The sequence below is a fragment of the Diabrotica undecimpunctata genome, chromosome 1, assembly GCF_040954645.1.
Source record: "Diabrotica undecimpunctata isolate CICGRU chromosome 1, icDiaUnde3, whole genome shotgun sequence".
Classification (NCBI taxonomy): Eukaryota; Metazoa; Arthropoda; class Insecta; order Coleoptera; family Chrysomelidae; genus Diabrotica; species Diabrotica undecimpunctata.
In genome coordinates this window covers 461,710-477,796 of record NC_092803.1, presented here as the reverse complement: position 1 = coordinate 477,796, position 16,087 = coordinate 461,710, and the positions used below count along the sequence as shown (strand labels likewise).

The window sequence follows — 16,087 nt, the reverse complement described above, 5'->3', positions numbered from 1 at the left end:
TCCGGCTATTCTTTTAATGTCATCAACCCATCTCATCTGTGGTCTTCCTCCAATGTTGTTTTGTAGTATTTCAACGTTGGTCTTTTTGTCTAGCAGTGTGGCCCGCGAAGCTCCATTTAAGTTTGGCAATTTTTGTTGCTATGTCCTCGAATTTTATTTTGGATCTTACCCAGTCGTTCCTCTTTTTATCTGACAGTCGTATACCTAACATTGCTCTTTCCATTGTTCTTTCTGTTGTGGCTTAGTGGCATGATAGGAAGGCTGCATTGGTTGAACACTTTGCTCCTTAAGTATTGGGGTATTTTGCGGTTCTTAAGTATCCAACTATTCCAAATCCTGCCCATGCTAGTCTTGCTCTTCTAGTAATTTCCGCACTTTGGTTATCTTTGTCAAGTCTCAGGATTTGGCCTAGGTAGATATATTCCTAGATTTGTTCTATCTCACTGCCATTTATAGTTATACGTCTGGGGTCATCTGTGTTTGTCATTATTTTTGTTTTTTTCATATTCATTTTTAGACCGACGTATTGGGAGCTGGCTGCTAGTTCCCACATCATAATTTGCAGTTCCTCGAATGTGCTCGCTATACTTACTACGTCGTCAGCGAATCTGAGGTGGTTTAACTTGTTGCCATTAACGTTAATGCCATAGGTTGACCAATTTGTAGTTTTGAAGACGTCTTCTAGGGCTAGGTTGAAAAGCTTTGGCGATATTACGTCTCCTTGTCTCACTCCTCTCTTAATGGGGATGGGATTTGTATTTTCGTCTAGTTGTACGATCATAGTTGCGTTTTCATATATATTATGTATTAGTTGCCTATATCTCGAATCTAATTCTACAATTATTAATAGCTTGCTCTATGGTCCACATCTCGATACTATCAAACGCCTTTTCATAGTCGACGAAGGCAAGAAATACGGGTAGTTGGTATTCATTTGCCTTCTCTATCAATGTTCTCATTGTCAGCAGATGGTCTGATGTACTATATTATCCTTTGCGGAAGCCAGCCTGTTCAACCGGTTAGTAATTGTCCATTTTGTAGCTTAACCGGTTATTAATAATTCTCATAAATAGTTTGTATACTTGACTGAACAACGATATAGGTCCGTAATTCTCTAGATCACATTTGTCCCCTTTTTTGTGTAAGAGTATTACTAGACTCTCGTTCCAGTCTTTAGGGATCTTGCTATTATGGAGACATCTGCTATTAAATAGCTCTGTTAGTACAGGGATTGTTAATGCCTTGCTTGTTTTCAAGAGCTCGTCAATTATACCGTCGTGTCCTGGAGCTTTATTATTTTTCAGCTCTTCTTTTAAAGCTCTTTCTATTTCGAATCCCTTTATATTTGGTAGTACTTCTGATCCCACGTTTTTTATTTTTCTTTTGACGTTCTCCTTTGTTGTTTCATTTTCTGGCCTTGCGAGCTGTACAAGGATGTGTAGAAGTCTTCGACAATATTTGTTATTTTATATTTGTCCTTCTCTACCTTATTGTTGGCGTCTTTAATTTTGATGATTTTTTGAACTCCCAGTGCGGGTCTTAGACATTTTAAGCCTCTGTTGTTTTCAATGACTCGCTCTATTAAGTTCTCGTTCCATTTTTGTATGTCGCGTTTTAGTTCTTTTCTAATTGTTTTATTAAGTTCTCTGTATTCTTGAGTATTGCGCCATTTTTATATTTTTGCGAATAGGAACTACCAATCCGGAATACAAATCTGTACTTAGTTTTTGTCGACATATTTACACATGCCCACCTACAATCCCAATTCCCGATTTCATTTTAATAACTCATGACAACACTAAAAATATTTTTTTTTTAACTAAACAATGCATGTTTCTTAATAGTTGCTCAGTAATTTTAAATGACTCAAATACAGCGCTCCAAGTATTATATTTTGAAAAAAAAAAAACCTAGTGCAGTATGTAAGCAGCAACGACTGCTATTATACCTTCAACAACGTCTACAAATATATCAAATCCTTCAATGTCACCGTTAATAACATCATCTAAGTACAACCCACTTAACAACGCACGATACATCAACTACAGTTAATACAATAACAATAATATCCAAAACAAATATATCCACCTCACCAACTCCATCATCCTATACAGTCATAACTAAACACGCTTCGTCTTCCAGTCTATATAATAATTCAAGATCTCTTAATGAAAATAAAAATTATTAAGAAACACACGAATTTGATATATCCAACGAGGAAAATACATCAAAATCGTCTTTCAAACGAACTATAACACCCTTTATTGATATAACAGCTAGTGATAATCTACCTAATGTAATAAATAACCAATCTAACTGGAAATAACATATTCACTGCTCGTTTTAAAAACTTATATGTATACTGAAAACAGAAACGTGAAACCTCCCATTCTATATACTAGTTGTAGCAAACTTTAATGGCTTTACAAATTCCGATACCAAATACCTATTTCAACTTTATACGAATTCCTCCTCTTTGGACAATAAGCATTCCTCACTTCTACACATCCATAAATATTTTTAGAAAGAACGATACTCCCTACTCCTTAATAAAAAATAACTGATGTTTGGGCTCCAAATATTTCACTTTAGTATAAACTACCATCCTTAAACTATATACATACTGGCGAGCTATATGCCATCTAACAATCTCTCATTCATATTAACTCCAGTAGTATATCCATTGCTCTTATAATTATCGATTCCCTCAATTCCATTAATACCATTAACCAACTTTACACAACAAACAACACATCCAATTGATCTAATAAAGAACTAGCTACCATACAAAACAGCAACCATACTGTAATATGTCTATGGGTTTCTTAACACATTGACCTACAAGGAAATGAAGAAACGGATCGTATAGCCCAACAAGCAAAAAATATTAAAACTGCAAGTGAGGTGGGAAATGTAGAATGCTAAATGATTTAAAAACATTTTTTAAAGTGAAGGTCGAAAATTTGTGACAAAACCATTGGAATCATTCAACTTGAAAACGTCGTGAAGTGAAAGCATCTGTAAAACCGTGGAAATATCAAATGTCCAACAGAGCTGATCAAATCACGGCAAGGCATATGGTCGGTCACACTATGCCCATTTTATGTGGCAACTGTAATATTCCACTCAGTGTTAGACATGTCCTTGTAGTTGCAGAGAGAGACCAACTACATCATCGGATCAACAAGTGAAATCTTAGAAGAAAATTGTAAAATTGAACATTTGATAAAATGAATACACTATAATAAACGAAATTAATTATTATAAGTAAATTATCTCCAGTACCTATAAAAATAACCTCAGAGGTTGTAACAACTATGTTAATAAAATCTAAAATAAAAAAATCTAATATTAATTAAATACATTTGTTTTTATTCATTTATCTATAATATTATCTGTATCTCTTGATAATAAAACTATGCACTCTCAGATCAAGGACAATCCTAATATTAGCATTCACTGGCTATTTATTAAGTTACGTAGATTCTGCTGTTTAGATTAAATGTTTATGATTATTTCAATAGTAGTCACTGCAAGATCACCTTAGGACGATCTGATAGTCTGGTATCACAAACTTTATATTTTATGTGAATCGTCGAATATTGTTAGGATAAGTTTCATAGGATAAATTTTCTTTGGATGCAGTTATCTTTCAGTAAGTAGATTTTTAAGTAGAGTTTCACCATCATACTGTAATGTTTATTTTAGTTTATTTAATTTATAATATTTATTTATGTAACTGACCAATTTATATTTTAGTTTATTTATTAGATTGTACAAATGTATGTATTAGACAGCCTCCTTAAATTCTAATCGCCTTTATATACATTTTCCCTCACTCTTCTAAACGCTTTTAGAACCCAGTGAAGTTTTCTTCGTGGCGTTAGAATACCCGTAGCTCTAATCGTCGACCGAACGCGCAGTATGTTCCATCAAGGGCGTAACAAGGTATAACAATACTTGGCGTCGTGTTAGGGATAGGTATCAAGCAGTGGCGGCTTTTGGGGGTAGGCAGGATAGGCCGGGCCTACCCAATAATTTTAAGAGCTTTAAAATTGAAAAACATATATTTAAAAATTATGTTAATGCATGTAAATAACTTTTAAATGTACTAAATCACTCAATACATTACCGTCCGTTAAAACAACTAAGTTATTATATTACCACAGTAAGCATCGAATCATTAATTCAGGCATTTTAAATATCATTAATAGGCCCTATCGGAACTGGCCGACCCAGCTCACATAAGATCCCCGTTCAAAAAGCGTTTGAAGTTAAGCAGCTTGCCGGACAACGAATAATTATATTGTCGTGTTTACGCTTGCTGTTTAGGCACCAGACGATCGGGCCTACGATGACCATCGTTGTCACTTGTAACGTAATTATCGAATTGTAATATAAATTTTCTTTTAAATTATGATAAAAAAATATGTAACATAATCTTTAATTGTAACATATTTTTAAACAAACAACACAATTACAAACAAGTGCACGGTTGCCCAAATAAATTTAAAAAAAAATTATTATGAATGAAAGGCCTACTCCAACATTGCGAATTGACCAAAAAGATGGGAAAAAGGTGCGTACTTTTAATTGCTCTTGGTATGATATCTACAAATGGTTGTCTGGAAGTATTACGAAAAACAGACTATATTGTTGGCCGTGTTTGTTATTTTCTAATAAGAAATATGTATAGAATTGTGAAGGATACTTTGATTTAAAAAATATGTCTACCTCCTTAAAAAAACATTCCAGTTGCAAGGAACATTTCAGTAATTTGCTGTCCGTTAAGGATGTACAGAAGAGGGCGTTTTCTGTTCGCGATTTGCTAGATGAAAAATCAAAAATGGCTAAAAATTAGATACAACGCAGAACTTAAAATGAAAATTAGTTGGGGGGGGGGGGTCATGACCCCGTGACCATAGCTATGTAATTTGGTGGCTTGGCCTACCCAAAATTTTACCACACCAGCCGCCACTGGTATCAAGAAATCCTCATTTTATCTTTCATACGTTTTCTATTATATCTTCTATTCTTGTTCAATGCATCTTAATTTTTTTACGTGGTTTATAAGTTTAGTTTCTAGTATTGAAACAAATAGCGTCCCGTAATAAAGAAAAATACAAGAACCGTAAAACGGCACTGAGGTCTCAATCTGCTAACTCCTTAGTGTCAGAGTGTCTCTAAGGAGTTTGCAGATTGAGACCTCAGTGCCGTTTGATGGTACTTGTATATTTACAGAACAAGATACTAGTATGTTACGAGTGAGGGGAGTAGGCAGATTGAGACCCCGAACTCGAATGAAACCATGTTCCTCTTAATAATGGCTCCAAAATGGGTGCCGAAACGTCGAGTTTTAACTTTTCATATATAGATATATAGAAAACTCCACAACAATAGTTCCCATACGCTTTTATAAACCAAGAATTATCCGAGAAGCCGTAGAAATTAAAAAAAGGCCAAATTGCCTCAATAAAAGAGATGACGGCATCTGGTTAACTCCGACATAAAGACCTCTCATAAAGAAAATATCGTCCGCTCTACCCTCCAATCAAAATCCAGCCGTCAGCAATATTCGCGCCAATCCCCACTTTATAATCTTCACCCAAACCACGGCACCATCGATGGTATAAATTGAATTGTCTTTTGTTCCCAATAGCTATAGTACATTGATTAGTGAACAGTGTAGTAGTGTCTGGGAGCTCGGGAGACTAAGCTCTTGGAAGCCCTGAAGAAGGCATCAGAGAGGATATGGAAAGCTCGGCGCAGTAATAATCGACGCGGTTCAATCAGGAAGGAAGGATGTGTTTAATATTCATTTTTCTAATAGTATTAATCTTAGCTTAATATCAGATATGCTAGACTCAATCAAACGCTCTCTCAACGTTTACAAATATTAGTATTAATGACTCGTTGTATTTTATAAATTTCTCTATCAAGGATTGTATTACTTGTAGGTGGTCAGTCGTTCCAAAGCCGCTCTTAAATCTGGCTTGCTCCAGAGGTTTGTGATAATCTAGCTTATGTCCCAGTCTATAATTATTCTCATAAAGAACATAAAAATTAGATAACAAGCTGATAACAATCTCATCTCCATTTCTGTTCCATCTCCTTAAACATGAAATCTTCGAAACTAACCTAAACCGTTCATTAAAAGATGGGAGGAATGGTTAAATATCAATAAGTTGAAGAAAGAATCGTCATCCATTTACAACCATACGCCATACATCCGTTTATTTTTAGATTATGATCTTTTCTTGTCTTTTCCATTGGTCTCAAAGTTCTGTTGATAGTCATCCTGTTCCTTAACGTTTCTTATCAATCTTGCTTATTAGGTAAGGCTTGTTTATTAGTAAAAAACAATTTGTATTTAGTGCAAACATTAATATATTAAATTTTCTCAGGAAAATGAGAAGAATATTGGCTGCAAAATATATTGAAGTAAATTGAAATAAAATAACATGAGGTTTGACAACCTAGGCCACAGCCAACAAATTCTGTGCAAAAGAGTTACACAAAGAAGAATTAAACGGACTTCAAAGGGTTATAAACGAGGAAAAAAGGAGGAAAAGTGTCACAGATTACTATTTAAATGGGAATAAGCCACAATTAAAGGTTAAAATACGTTTATTGACGTTTCAATTTCCACTTCGGAAATCGTTCTTAAAATACAAACATTTCGATTTCCGAAGTGGAAATTGAAACGTCAATAAACGTATTTTAATCTTTAATTGTGGCTTATTCCCATTTAAATAGTAATTAATTTAAAAATGCCACAAGAAAATAGCTTCAGAACAATGTCACAGATGTTATAGAACGCATAGTTTTGCTCAAATTGAACCGAGCTAGTCATGTGGCCAAAATGAATGACGGGCCCAAAGAAATACAGTGTGGACACCAAGAGTAGACAGAAGAAGTAAAGGTAGGTGTCCACCTATACGGTGGACAGACGACCTCATAAGAATCGCTGGGATTTGGCTGCAGGAAGCTCAAGATCGATAAAGCTGGAAGAAATTAGGACAGACCTATGTCCAACTTTGGACGCAGAAAACTGGGTGATGATGATGGGGTTCTAGAAAGATGTTAAAGATAGTAAAAGATAGTTTTTTGAGTTACGACTTAAAAATATGCTATTTTACATTAATTTAATATAAAATAACTATTTTAGCTCTACATCATGCTGACGTACTTGTTATTAGCAGCTAGTTTAGCGCTCTTTTACTACTTTGCTATAAAACCAATGAGTTATTGGAGAAGAAGAGGAGTTATCTCAGAGGATGGTTGTTGGCTTTTTGGAAGCCAATTTAGATTAATTTTTAAATTGGAAAGTGCCTACGAGATGTTGCAACGAGTCTATCAACTAGCTCCAAATGCAAGGTATGTAGAGATTGAAGATAAATCGATTAAATAGAACAAAAAAAATTATATATACTCTACTTAAACAATTATGTTATCTATATATATATACAGATTCGGCAAATTTTTAACTACCGTATACGTTATTCAGTGTGTGGAACAAAGATAACACTTAATTGTTTGAATAGAAGTGAGAGGCAGTCATCATCTCGACAGAGTAGGTATGACTTTTAAACAGTGTTGCTATTATTTCTGTTACATCTTTCCTTCTAAATTTTAGTCCGATGCATGAGTCTAAAATAATATTTAAATCCACTACAGTTCATTGTAAAATAAAAATTAATATTGTCCCAAAAAAATTCAAATAAAGTAGCCACGTAATTGTTATTTTCTAATCGATTTTATCAATTACTTTATTAGTTAACAAAGAACAGTGATTTAAGTAATTTATGTGTGGCAACAAAGCATTATTCCCCTGAAGAGTTTGAAATTTTAAGCAACGCCTTCTTTTACACTTTTACAGTGCGAAGCGGCATAAAAATACACCGAAGCGATGACCGACAGTAATTATCGGACGTTGATGGGGTGTAGTTCTTTGCATAAAATTATTTCGTCGCCAACTTTCCGTCAGTAAATCTTTAAGAAAAACTCAAACACTTATAGGAATTCGAGTTTTAAATGTAATTTTTGTAGATTTTTAGCTCTGGTAGCTAGAAAATAAAACAATAATTAACTTAACAAACATTAACTAAATATAAATATTATTTTTATAACAAAAAAACCAATCAAAAAAATTATTCTAAATAATTAAAATTAAAGGCATTTTTAAAAAATCTCTAACCAATTAAATGTTCAAACAAACCACCATTTTAAGCTAAACAAAATCCGAATCTATCAATTAAAGCAAGTCTCATTGCATTTAGCTGATTTGGTTGTACTCGACTACAAAGTTGAACAATTTTTTCTTACAATTCTGCTAAATTGGTGGCTCGTTCGAAATCATGCCGATATAATTTTGATTTTAGCATTCCTAAGAAATAAAATACCAGGTGCTAAATCTGGTGATCTAGGGGGCCATTTTATTGTTCCTCGTGTAGAAATTATTCGTCCAGGAAATGTTTGTTCCAAATAATTTGTAACTTCGATTGCATTACGTGCTGGGCAACCATCCTGTTGAAACCAAACATCATCGAAGTTGACCGCAAGGTTTCGAACAGCTGGAATAATCTGATTGCGTAATAAATCTAGATACTTTCGCCCATTCAGATTTCCCGTAATAAAAAATGGACCAATTATATTATCGTTATAAATGCCAGTCCACACATTTAATTTCTTTGGGAATTGTGTTTTCACAGCAATACTCAAATGTTTCTTTTCCCTAGACCAATAGCGGACGACAGATGGATTATGACGTTTATGGATTGTGAATGAATATTCATCGGAAAACATTTTTTAAAAAGTTATTGTTTTTAAAAAGCAGCAATAAATAACTGTATTATTTCTACAATAGAATGGTTCCCATAATACCATTTCACCATTTGAATCTTTTCTTTTTGAAAATACAGTAGAACCTCGATAGGTCAAACCTCAATAAATTAAAAACCTCTATAACTTCAAAACATTATATGTTCCCATCCCATCGGAGCCCAAAACCTCTACAACTTAAAATACACAATCTCGATAACTTAAATAAATAATATCAATATTGGCCCTCAGTAACTTAAAGAAATGTTTTCACAATCCCTATAAAATAAAATTGTTTACCAATGACAGCTGAACAGCTTACTGCGCTTACTGTATCATAAGTTTTGATCACTGTTCTAGAAACATCGATTTAGGTACTGTGTGATACCTTGCTTAAAATGAGTTCAAAAAGAAAATTAACAACGCTAACATATGCTGATAAATTAAAAGCTATAGAAGCTTACGATTCTGCTTTGTGCAAATTCTACGGGCACAGAAAAACTCAAACCTTTAATTATATAGGTAAGTCAAAAAAAACTCGGTGTTTTGCAGGTTTAAAATCACTACCCATGGATTATGAAGCCAATAAAAAAGCATGGATGACAGCAGAACTTTTTAAAAAATGGCTGAATAATATAGATTAGCAAAGGGCAACTTGAAATAGAAAAATTGTTCTGTTCATCGACAACTGAACAGCACACGGAGACATACCACCATTAAAGGCAATCAAAGTACAATTTCTTCCACCAAACACAACATCACAACTTCAACCTTTGGATCAGAGTATCATTAAAAATTTTAAAACATTATACAGACAAGAAGTTGTTAGAAGAATGATAGCTGATATGGAGCAAAATACGATTTCTTCTATCAATGTTCTTCAAGTAATGAGGATAATGAACAAAACATGGCAAAACGTAACACTCCTCACAGTGAAAAACTGCTTTAGAACCTGTGGTTTTTCTTCAGAACCTCAAGAAATCATTTTGAAGAGGAAGATAATAATGATCCTGAATAATGGAATAACAACATGTACTGTATTTAAAGTTATAAAGACGATGAATTTAATGACGACCCACAAACTTCATCTAAGAGCATATCAATCAACGAAGCAAGAGTGCTATAACAACTGTACGATCATTTATAGAGCAGTGTAGAAACATAAAAGATAACGTATTTTCTTCTCTATGTTATTTAAAATCAAATCGATTTAGAATCTATGAATTGTTTAAATCAAAAGAAAATCACAGACTTTTTTTAGTAGACTATACCTTTAATTATTGCTTTAACTTTTTGTAACGAATATAATAAATGAATGTAGTGTATGTAGTGTATAATAAATGCCTATATTTTAATGAACTTCTGACCTATATTAATCCATCACAACATAGACCCTTGATAACTTAAAACCTGTATAACTTAAAATATTTGGTTTTTCCCTTGGAATTTAACATATCGAGGTTCTACTGTATACGTTTGGCATGTTAATTATTTGTTTTCAACCTTTTACCACGACAGCTAAAAATCAAAGAAATAGGCCTTACCTTATTGACCTTAAACCTGTTGTACAGATAAGGACCGCCTATTCTTTTGAGGGGAAGTCGTAGAGGGGGCAAATGGTTTATACTATTTGTCTGTCTACTGAACTGCGATATTTATTTAGCTCACGCTGTTGTCGCATCTCAATTTCTCAATTCAGTATTCTTTGTTAATTAATGAAGTAATGATATAATCGTTTAAAAAATAATACTTACATGATTACTTCATGTAAGGTTTGTTGGGGCAATATTAATTTTCATTCTACAATGAACTGTAGTGGATTTAAACATTATGTTACACGCATGTATCCGACTAATGTTTTAGAAGGAGTTATGTTACAGAAATTTCGCAACACTGTTTAAAAATTAGACTCGCTACTCCAAGTGCGTGGATTGTGTCTCACTCGTATTCAAACAATTAAGTGTTATCTTTGTTCCACATACTGAATAACGTATACGGTAGTTGAAAATTTGCCGAATCGGTATATATATATATATATATATATATATATATATATATATATATATATATATATAACTATATTATTTTTAAAAAAAAAATTTTAGCTCCATACAGACAGACCCACTGTTTCCGACGACAATCAATTAAATGTATTACTTGAAATTGAAGAAAATCATCATTCTTCCAAACTTTATCAACTAACAATGAGATCTGTCGTAGTGCTGTTTATAAAATTCTAAAAAAAGGCCAAATTACATTCATATAAAATTAAACTTATACATGAACTCAATAAAGACGACTTTGATAGATGCATGGAGTTTTGCGAAAATATGCAAGAATTGTGTAATCGAAATAATGGATTTGAATCAATATCTTGTTTTCCGACGAGGTCACTTTTTGTTTAAATGGTACCGTTAATAGGCAAAATTGTCGTTATTGGGCAACAGATTGCTCCAGGAACGTTCAATAGATGAGAATGACCTTAAAATCATAAAGAACCTTTATATGAATCTAGTATGAATCTAGTGGCATCTGTGAGAGTAGGACTAGAATCTACATAAAATTTCTCAATCGAAAAAAGTGTACGACAGAGTTATGTTCTGTCACCCCTTCTTTTTAATCTTTACTCTGAAACGATTTTCGATAGAGCCTTAAGTAACACTGAAGATGGAATCAAAATCAACGGACAGACTATTAGTAATATTCGCTAAGCTGATGAAACAGTCATAATAGTTGATAGCCAAGAAGCGCTACAATGACTAATTGATAGAATAAACACTGAAAGAGAACGACTGAGCTTGAAGATTAATATAGACAAGACGAAGGTAATGGGGGTTAGCGGAACACGAAATATGCAATTAAATATAAGAGTAAACAATAAGAACATCCAAAAAGTCCCCAAGTTCAGATATCTCGGTAGTTGGATAACTGAAGATCTAGATCCAGACATAGAGATACGTAGCAGGATTGAGCAAGCTAGAACAGCATTTGCTAATATTAGAACTTTGCTAAGCAACAGCAGCCTTAAATTAACGCTTCGATATCGCTTTGTAAAATGTTATATTTACTCCATACTGCTATATGATGTACAAACCTGGACTATAAAGGCCAATGTGATGAACCGATTGAAGGCCTTTGAAATGTGGGTATTTAGAAGACTACTTAAAATTCCCTGAACAGATCACACAATAAATGTCGAAGTATTAAATCGAACGGGCAGAGAACGAGAATTGCTGCCAATAATAAAAAGAAAAAAAACTGCTTATCTGCGTCATATATTTCCAAATTCCAAGTACCAGTTCTTAAAGCTTATTATGGAAGGGAAGATAGAAGGAGAACGGGGCATCGGAAGAAAGAAATACTCATGGCTTAAAAACACAAGGGATTGGACAAACCTCGATGCCCATGCACTCTTTAGAGCAACACAAGACCGAGAGGAGTATGCCAGAATTATCGCCAACATCCACTAAAGAAGGGCAACAGAAAATCCCAATTGGACAATGGAAGTTCGTACTCAATAACCTCAAAAAGTAAATTTATTGGCTGGGATTGTTAGGATTACTATTGTAGGACCGTATTCTTTTAACGGTGCTGTGACGGGTGAAAGGTATTTAGAGATGTTGCAAACCTACGTAGTTTCATTTTTACCCGCGACATTTCCAGGTATCAATAATCCTGGACAAATATGACCATTTGGTTTCATCAGGATGAAGCAAGTCCACATTATGCTGTAGTGGTTAGAAATTTTTGTAAATGCAACTTTTCCCAATCGTTGGATTGGACGACGTGACCACATTGAATGGCCTGCTAGGTCGCCAGATTTGAATTCCATGGATTTTTCTAATTGAGGTTATTTAAAAAGTAAGGTATATGTAAACTATAGGTAGATCTCAAACCGAGAATTCGTACTGAAATGCAACAAATTACACCAGTGATGTGGTCAAACATATCCCAAGAATTCATTGCACGTCTTGGATACTGTCAATTAAACCAATGAGCTCAATTTTAGTGAGATTTCATTATGAAAACACGAACTAGAAGATTCTAACTCGATGGAGTAAGACCCAGAAAGAATTAGAAACTTCTATAAAGATCTAGAAATATTTATGTAAAGATCTAAATAGATTTATGTAAAGATCTAGAAAGATTTATGTACTATAGAAAGATCTATAAGATAAAATCTTACCCTAGAGCAGTGACATCATATAATCAACTGAGTTATTATGTGAAATTATTAAATTAAATTACAATAATAAATAATTTGTGTAGATTATATGAAAGGTATACAGAATTGGCCAAAAAGATTTTAATAGAAATTAGTAAGCTGTTGGTGGTTGGCTATGGGTGAATGTACATATCTATGTAAAGTACAAGTTCATATTATATGGACATCATAATAAAGGTTCAAATAGAACTAAAGAGTGTGTGACTGTTGTGAGAATATAATATGTAGTATCTTGTAAATTAAATGAAAATAAAATTCAAAGGGGAGCTTGTAGTAAATAATAAGCTAATAGAGTAGTATGAGTATATCGGAAAAGTTGAGGCACTGTCTGTGTAGAATGGTTAAAAATGGGGGGGAAATTGTTGTGTTTGTATTGGAGTAGTGTGAGAGTACCAATGTAAGTGTAAATCGCATAGGGATGTATAACATAAATAAGAACTATATGCACTAGCACCAAAAGTGTTGATTCAAAAATATAGGAAATTTAAAAACTGAATATGTGTAAAAAAAATATGTAAAACCAATAAAGATGCAAGTACACGTGCATGGGCAACACAAAGAGGTCAAGATAGACAAGTGTGTCCGTATGTTATGAAAATGTAGTACCTTGGGAAATGAGAGAAAATCACAGAAAGGGTATGAAAAAGCATAGATGGATGGACGATTATCACCGAGTAAGATTTATTCTATGAAAGGCAGAAACATAGATGCTAATGAAGAAGATCGGTACAAAGACAAATAATAATGCGAGAGATGATGACGTGTAAGAGATAAGAATTGTAAAATGTAAAATTGGGAAAATAATGCCGGTGTATGGGGGTGAAGTCACGATTGAAAGAGCAGTGACGATTGACACAATTGGGGCTAGTGCTCATGTCTCCAACAATATTGTTCTGAAGCTATTTTCTTGTGGCATTTTAAATTAATTACTATTTAAATGGGAATAAGCCACAATTAAAGATTAAAATACGGTTAAAATACGTTTATTGACGTTTCAATTTCCACTTCGGAATGATTTCCGAAGTGGAAATTGAAACGTCAATAAACGTATTTTAACCTTTAATTGCGGCTTATTCCCATTTAAATAGTAATTAGTCTCTAACAAGTTCTAGATTTTGCTACAGATCTAAACGAAGTATGTTTTTGTCTTGAATGTTATGAATCAAACATACACCGTCTGGAATGTTTAAATGATATGTATTGACTTTAAGATGATGAAAAAAGGCAGAAGTACTGTCTCGTTTGGAGTGTTCTGCCGATCTGGTGGATAATGATCTGTATGTTCTTCCAATCTAGCAGGTATAACAATCAGAGCATGACAATCTATATCAACAATCTATATCAATACATGACAATATACGGTTTGTATAGTGAATTGACTCTTTTGTACAAGTTAAAATTTTAATAAGGGTATTACTAACTTTGAAACAAATATAAATGTTATCAGCTCAACAAAATGTGTTTGATCTTTTCCGAAATAAAAAAATTATGAAAAGACAATGACCTGTCAGTAGGTGAAATTAATGAGTTTGAAATAAAAGCTGATTGCTGTAGAAGTTAAAATTCACTTTTACGAATCGAATAAGTTTGTCGACTATTTTACACAAGAAATTTTTTCTTCATTGTAAGTTTTTTACTTATCAATTAAATATATTATTTCTACTAGGTATATAGGAATGTATGAACTAACAAACCCAATTTTAATGATAAGAGATCCACAGCTTTTAAAACAAATCACTGTCAAAGAATTTGACCATTTTGCCAATCATAAACCATTTATACCTGAAGGAGCTGATCCACTCTGGTCAAATAATCTGCTGTCACTTAAAGGTATGAAGTTGAAACGATATATAAACAGTAATTGATTGAATTTTCGTCTTTTTAACATATATGCTTTTTCTATTTGTAGATGAACGATGGAAAGAAATTAGATCAGTACTGAGCCCTTCTTTCACTAGTAGCAAAATGAAGATGATGTTCGACCTTATGACTGAATGCTCGAAAAACCTTGTAAAACATTTCTCGAAAAGAAATGAAGAAATCATTGAAATTAATACGAAAGACGTAACTTCCAGATTTGCCAATGATATAATTGCTTCCACAGCTTTCGGAGTCAGTACAGATTCTTTAAACAAACCCAATAACGAGTTTTACTCGATGGCCGGCGATCTTACCAATGTTAGCACGTTTTGGATGAATTTGAAGTTTGTTGGATTTCTATTAGTGCCAAAATTATTAAAGGTAGGTAGGTAAGTAAAGAATGGTTAAGTGCTATCTTAGGTTTATACTTTTATATGGAAGAGAAATTTGGACACTAAAAGTATCAAGCATGAACAAAACTGAAGCATTGGAAATGTGGATTTATGGATGGATGCTGAAGATACCTAGGAAGCAAGAAAAACTAATGAGGAAGCACTAAGGAGGATCAACAGAGATAAAGGATTGCTAAAGAATACTAAGCATTGGAAAATGTCTTATCTGAGACATACAGTGAGGGAAAATTGATAAAGAATACTACAAATGGTCCTTGAAGGCAAAACAGAAGGCCGTAGAGGTGTAGGAAGAAAACAGTTTTCTGGTTAAAAAACATTCGTGAATGGACACAGATAACAAATGCAGGACAATTATTCCATGTGGCAAAAAATGGCGAAGCCTTCGCAATGATGATCGCTAACGCAACGTCGGATAATTCTGATATGGCACGTGAAGAAAAAGATGGACTTTAAACAAGCTTTTGATAGAGTTAAAGAAAACAAAATGTTTAAAGATATTCGTAATCTAGGTATACCTAACAAATATACCATCCTCATAAAAATGACGTTGCAAGGTTCAAAAACCACAGTTAGAGTAGATGTCACATTTCTGATTAATAATCGTGTCACATTTCTGATCCCACTATATATGCGGGGATCGTTTTTTTTTTATTTTTGGATGGTTTGTAGGTAGATGATCAATTATAAAACGGCTACATTTATATTTTCTATAAAAAAAAACAGTATTTAGCATTAAGGTCAAGTATATGACTTGACAGTAAATGAATAA

The 16,087-nt window shown here is 33.3% G+C and overlaps 1 protein-coding gene across 1 annotated transcript in view; it reads left to right on the top strand.

The window, feature by feature from the left end:
• Positions 1-3,467: 3,467 nt before the first annotated feature.
• The window catches only part of LOC140442593 (uncharacterized), a 28,597-nt gene continuing 15,977 nt past the window's right edge, over positions 3,468-16,087 (top strand). Inside the window, exons 1-4 of the mRNA XM_072533607.1 lie at positions 3,468-3,655; positions 7,169-7,377; positions 14,712-14,875; positions 14,955-15,286. Coding sequence (XP_072389708.1) covers positions 7,178-7,377; positions 14,712-14,875; positions 14,955-15,286 — 696 coding nt within the window. The 5' untranslated portion in view covers positions 3,468-3,655; positions 7,169-7,177. The remainder of the gene's footprint in view (positions 3,656-7,168; positions 7,378-14,711; positions 14,876-14,954; positions 15,287-16,087) is intronic.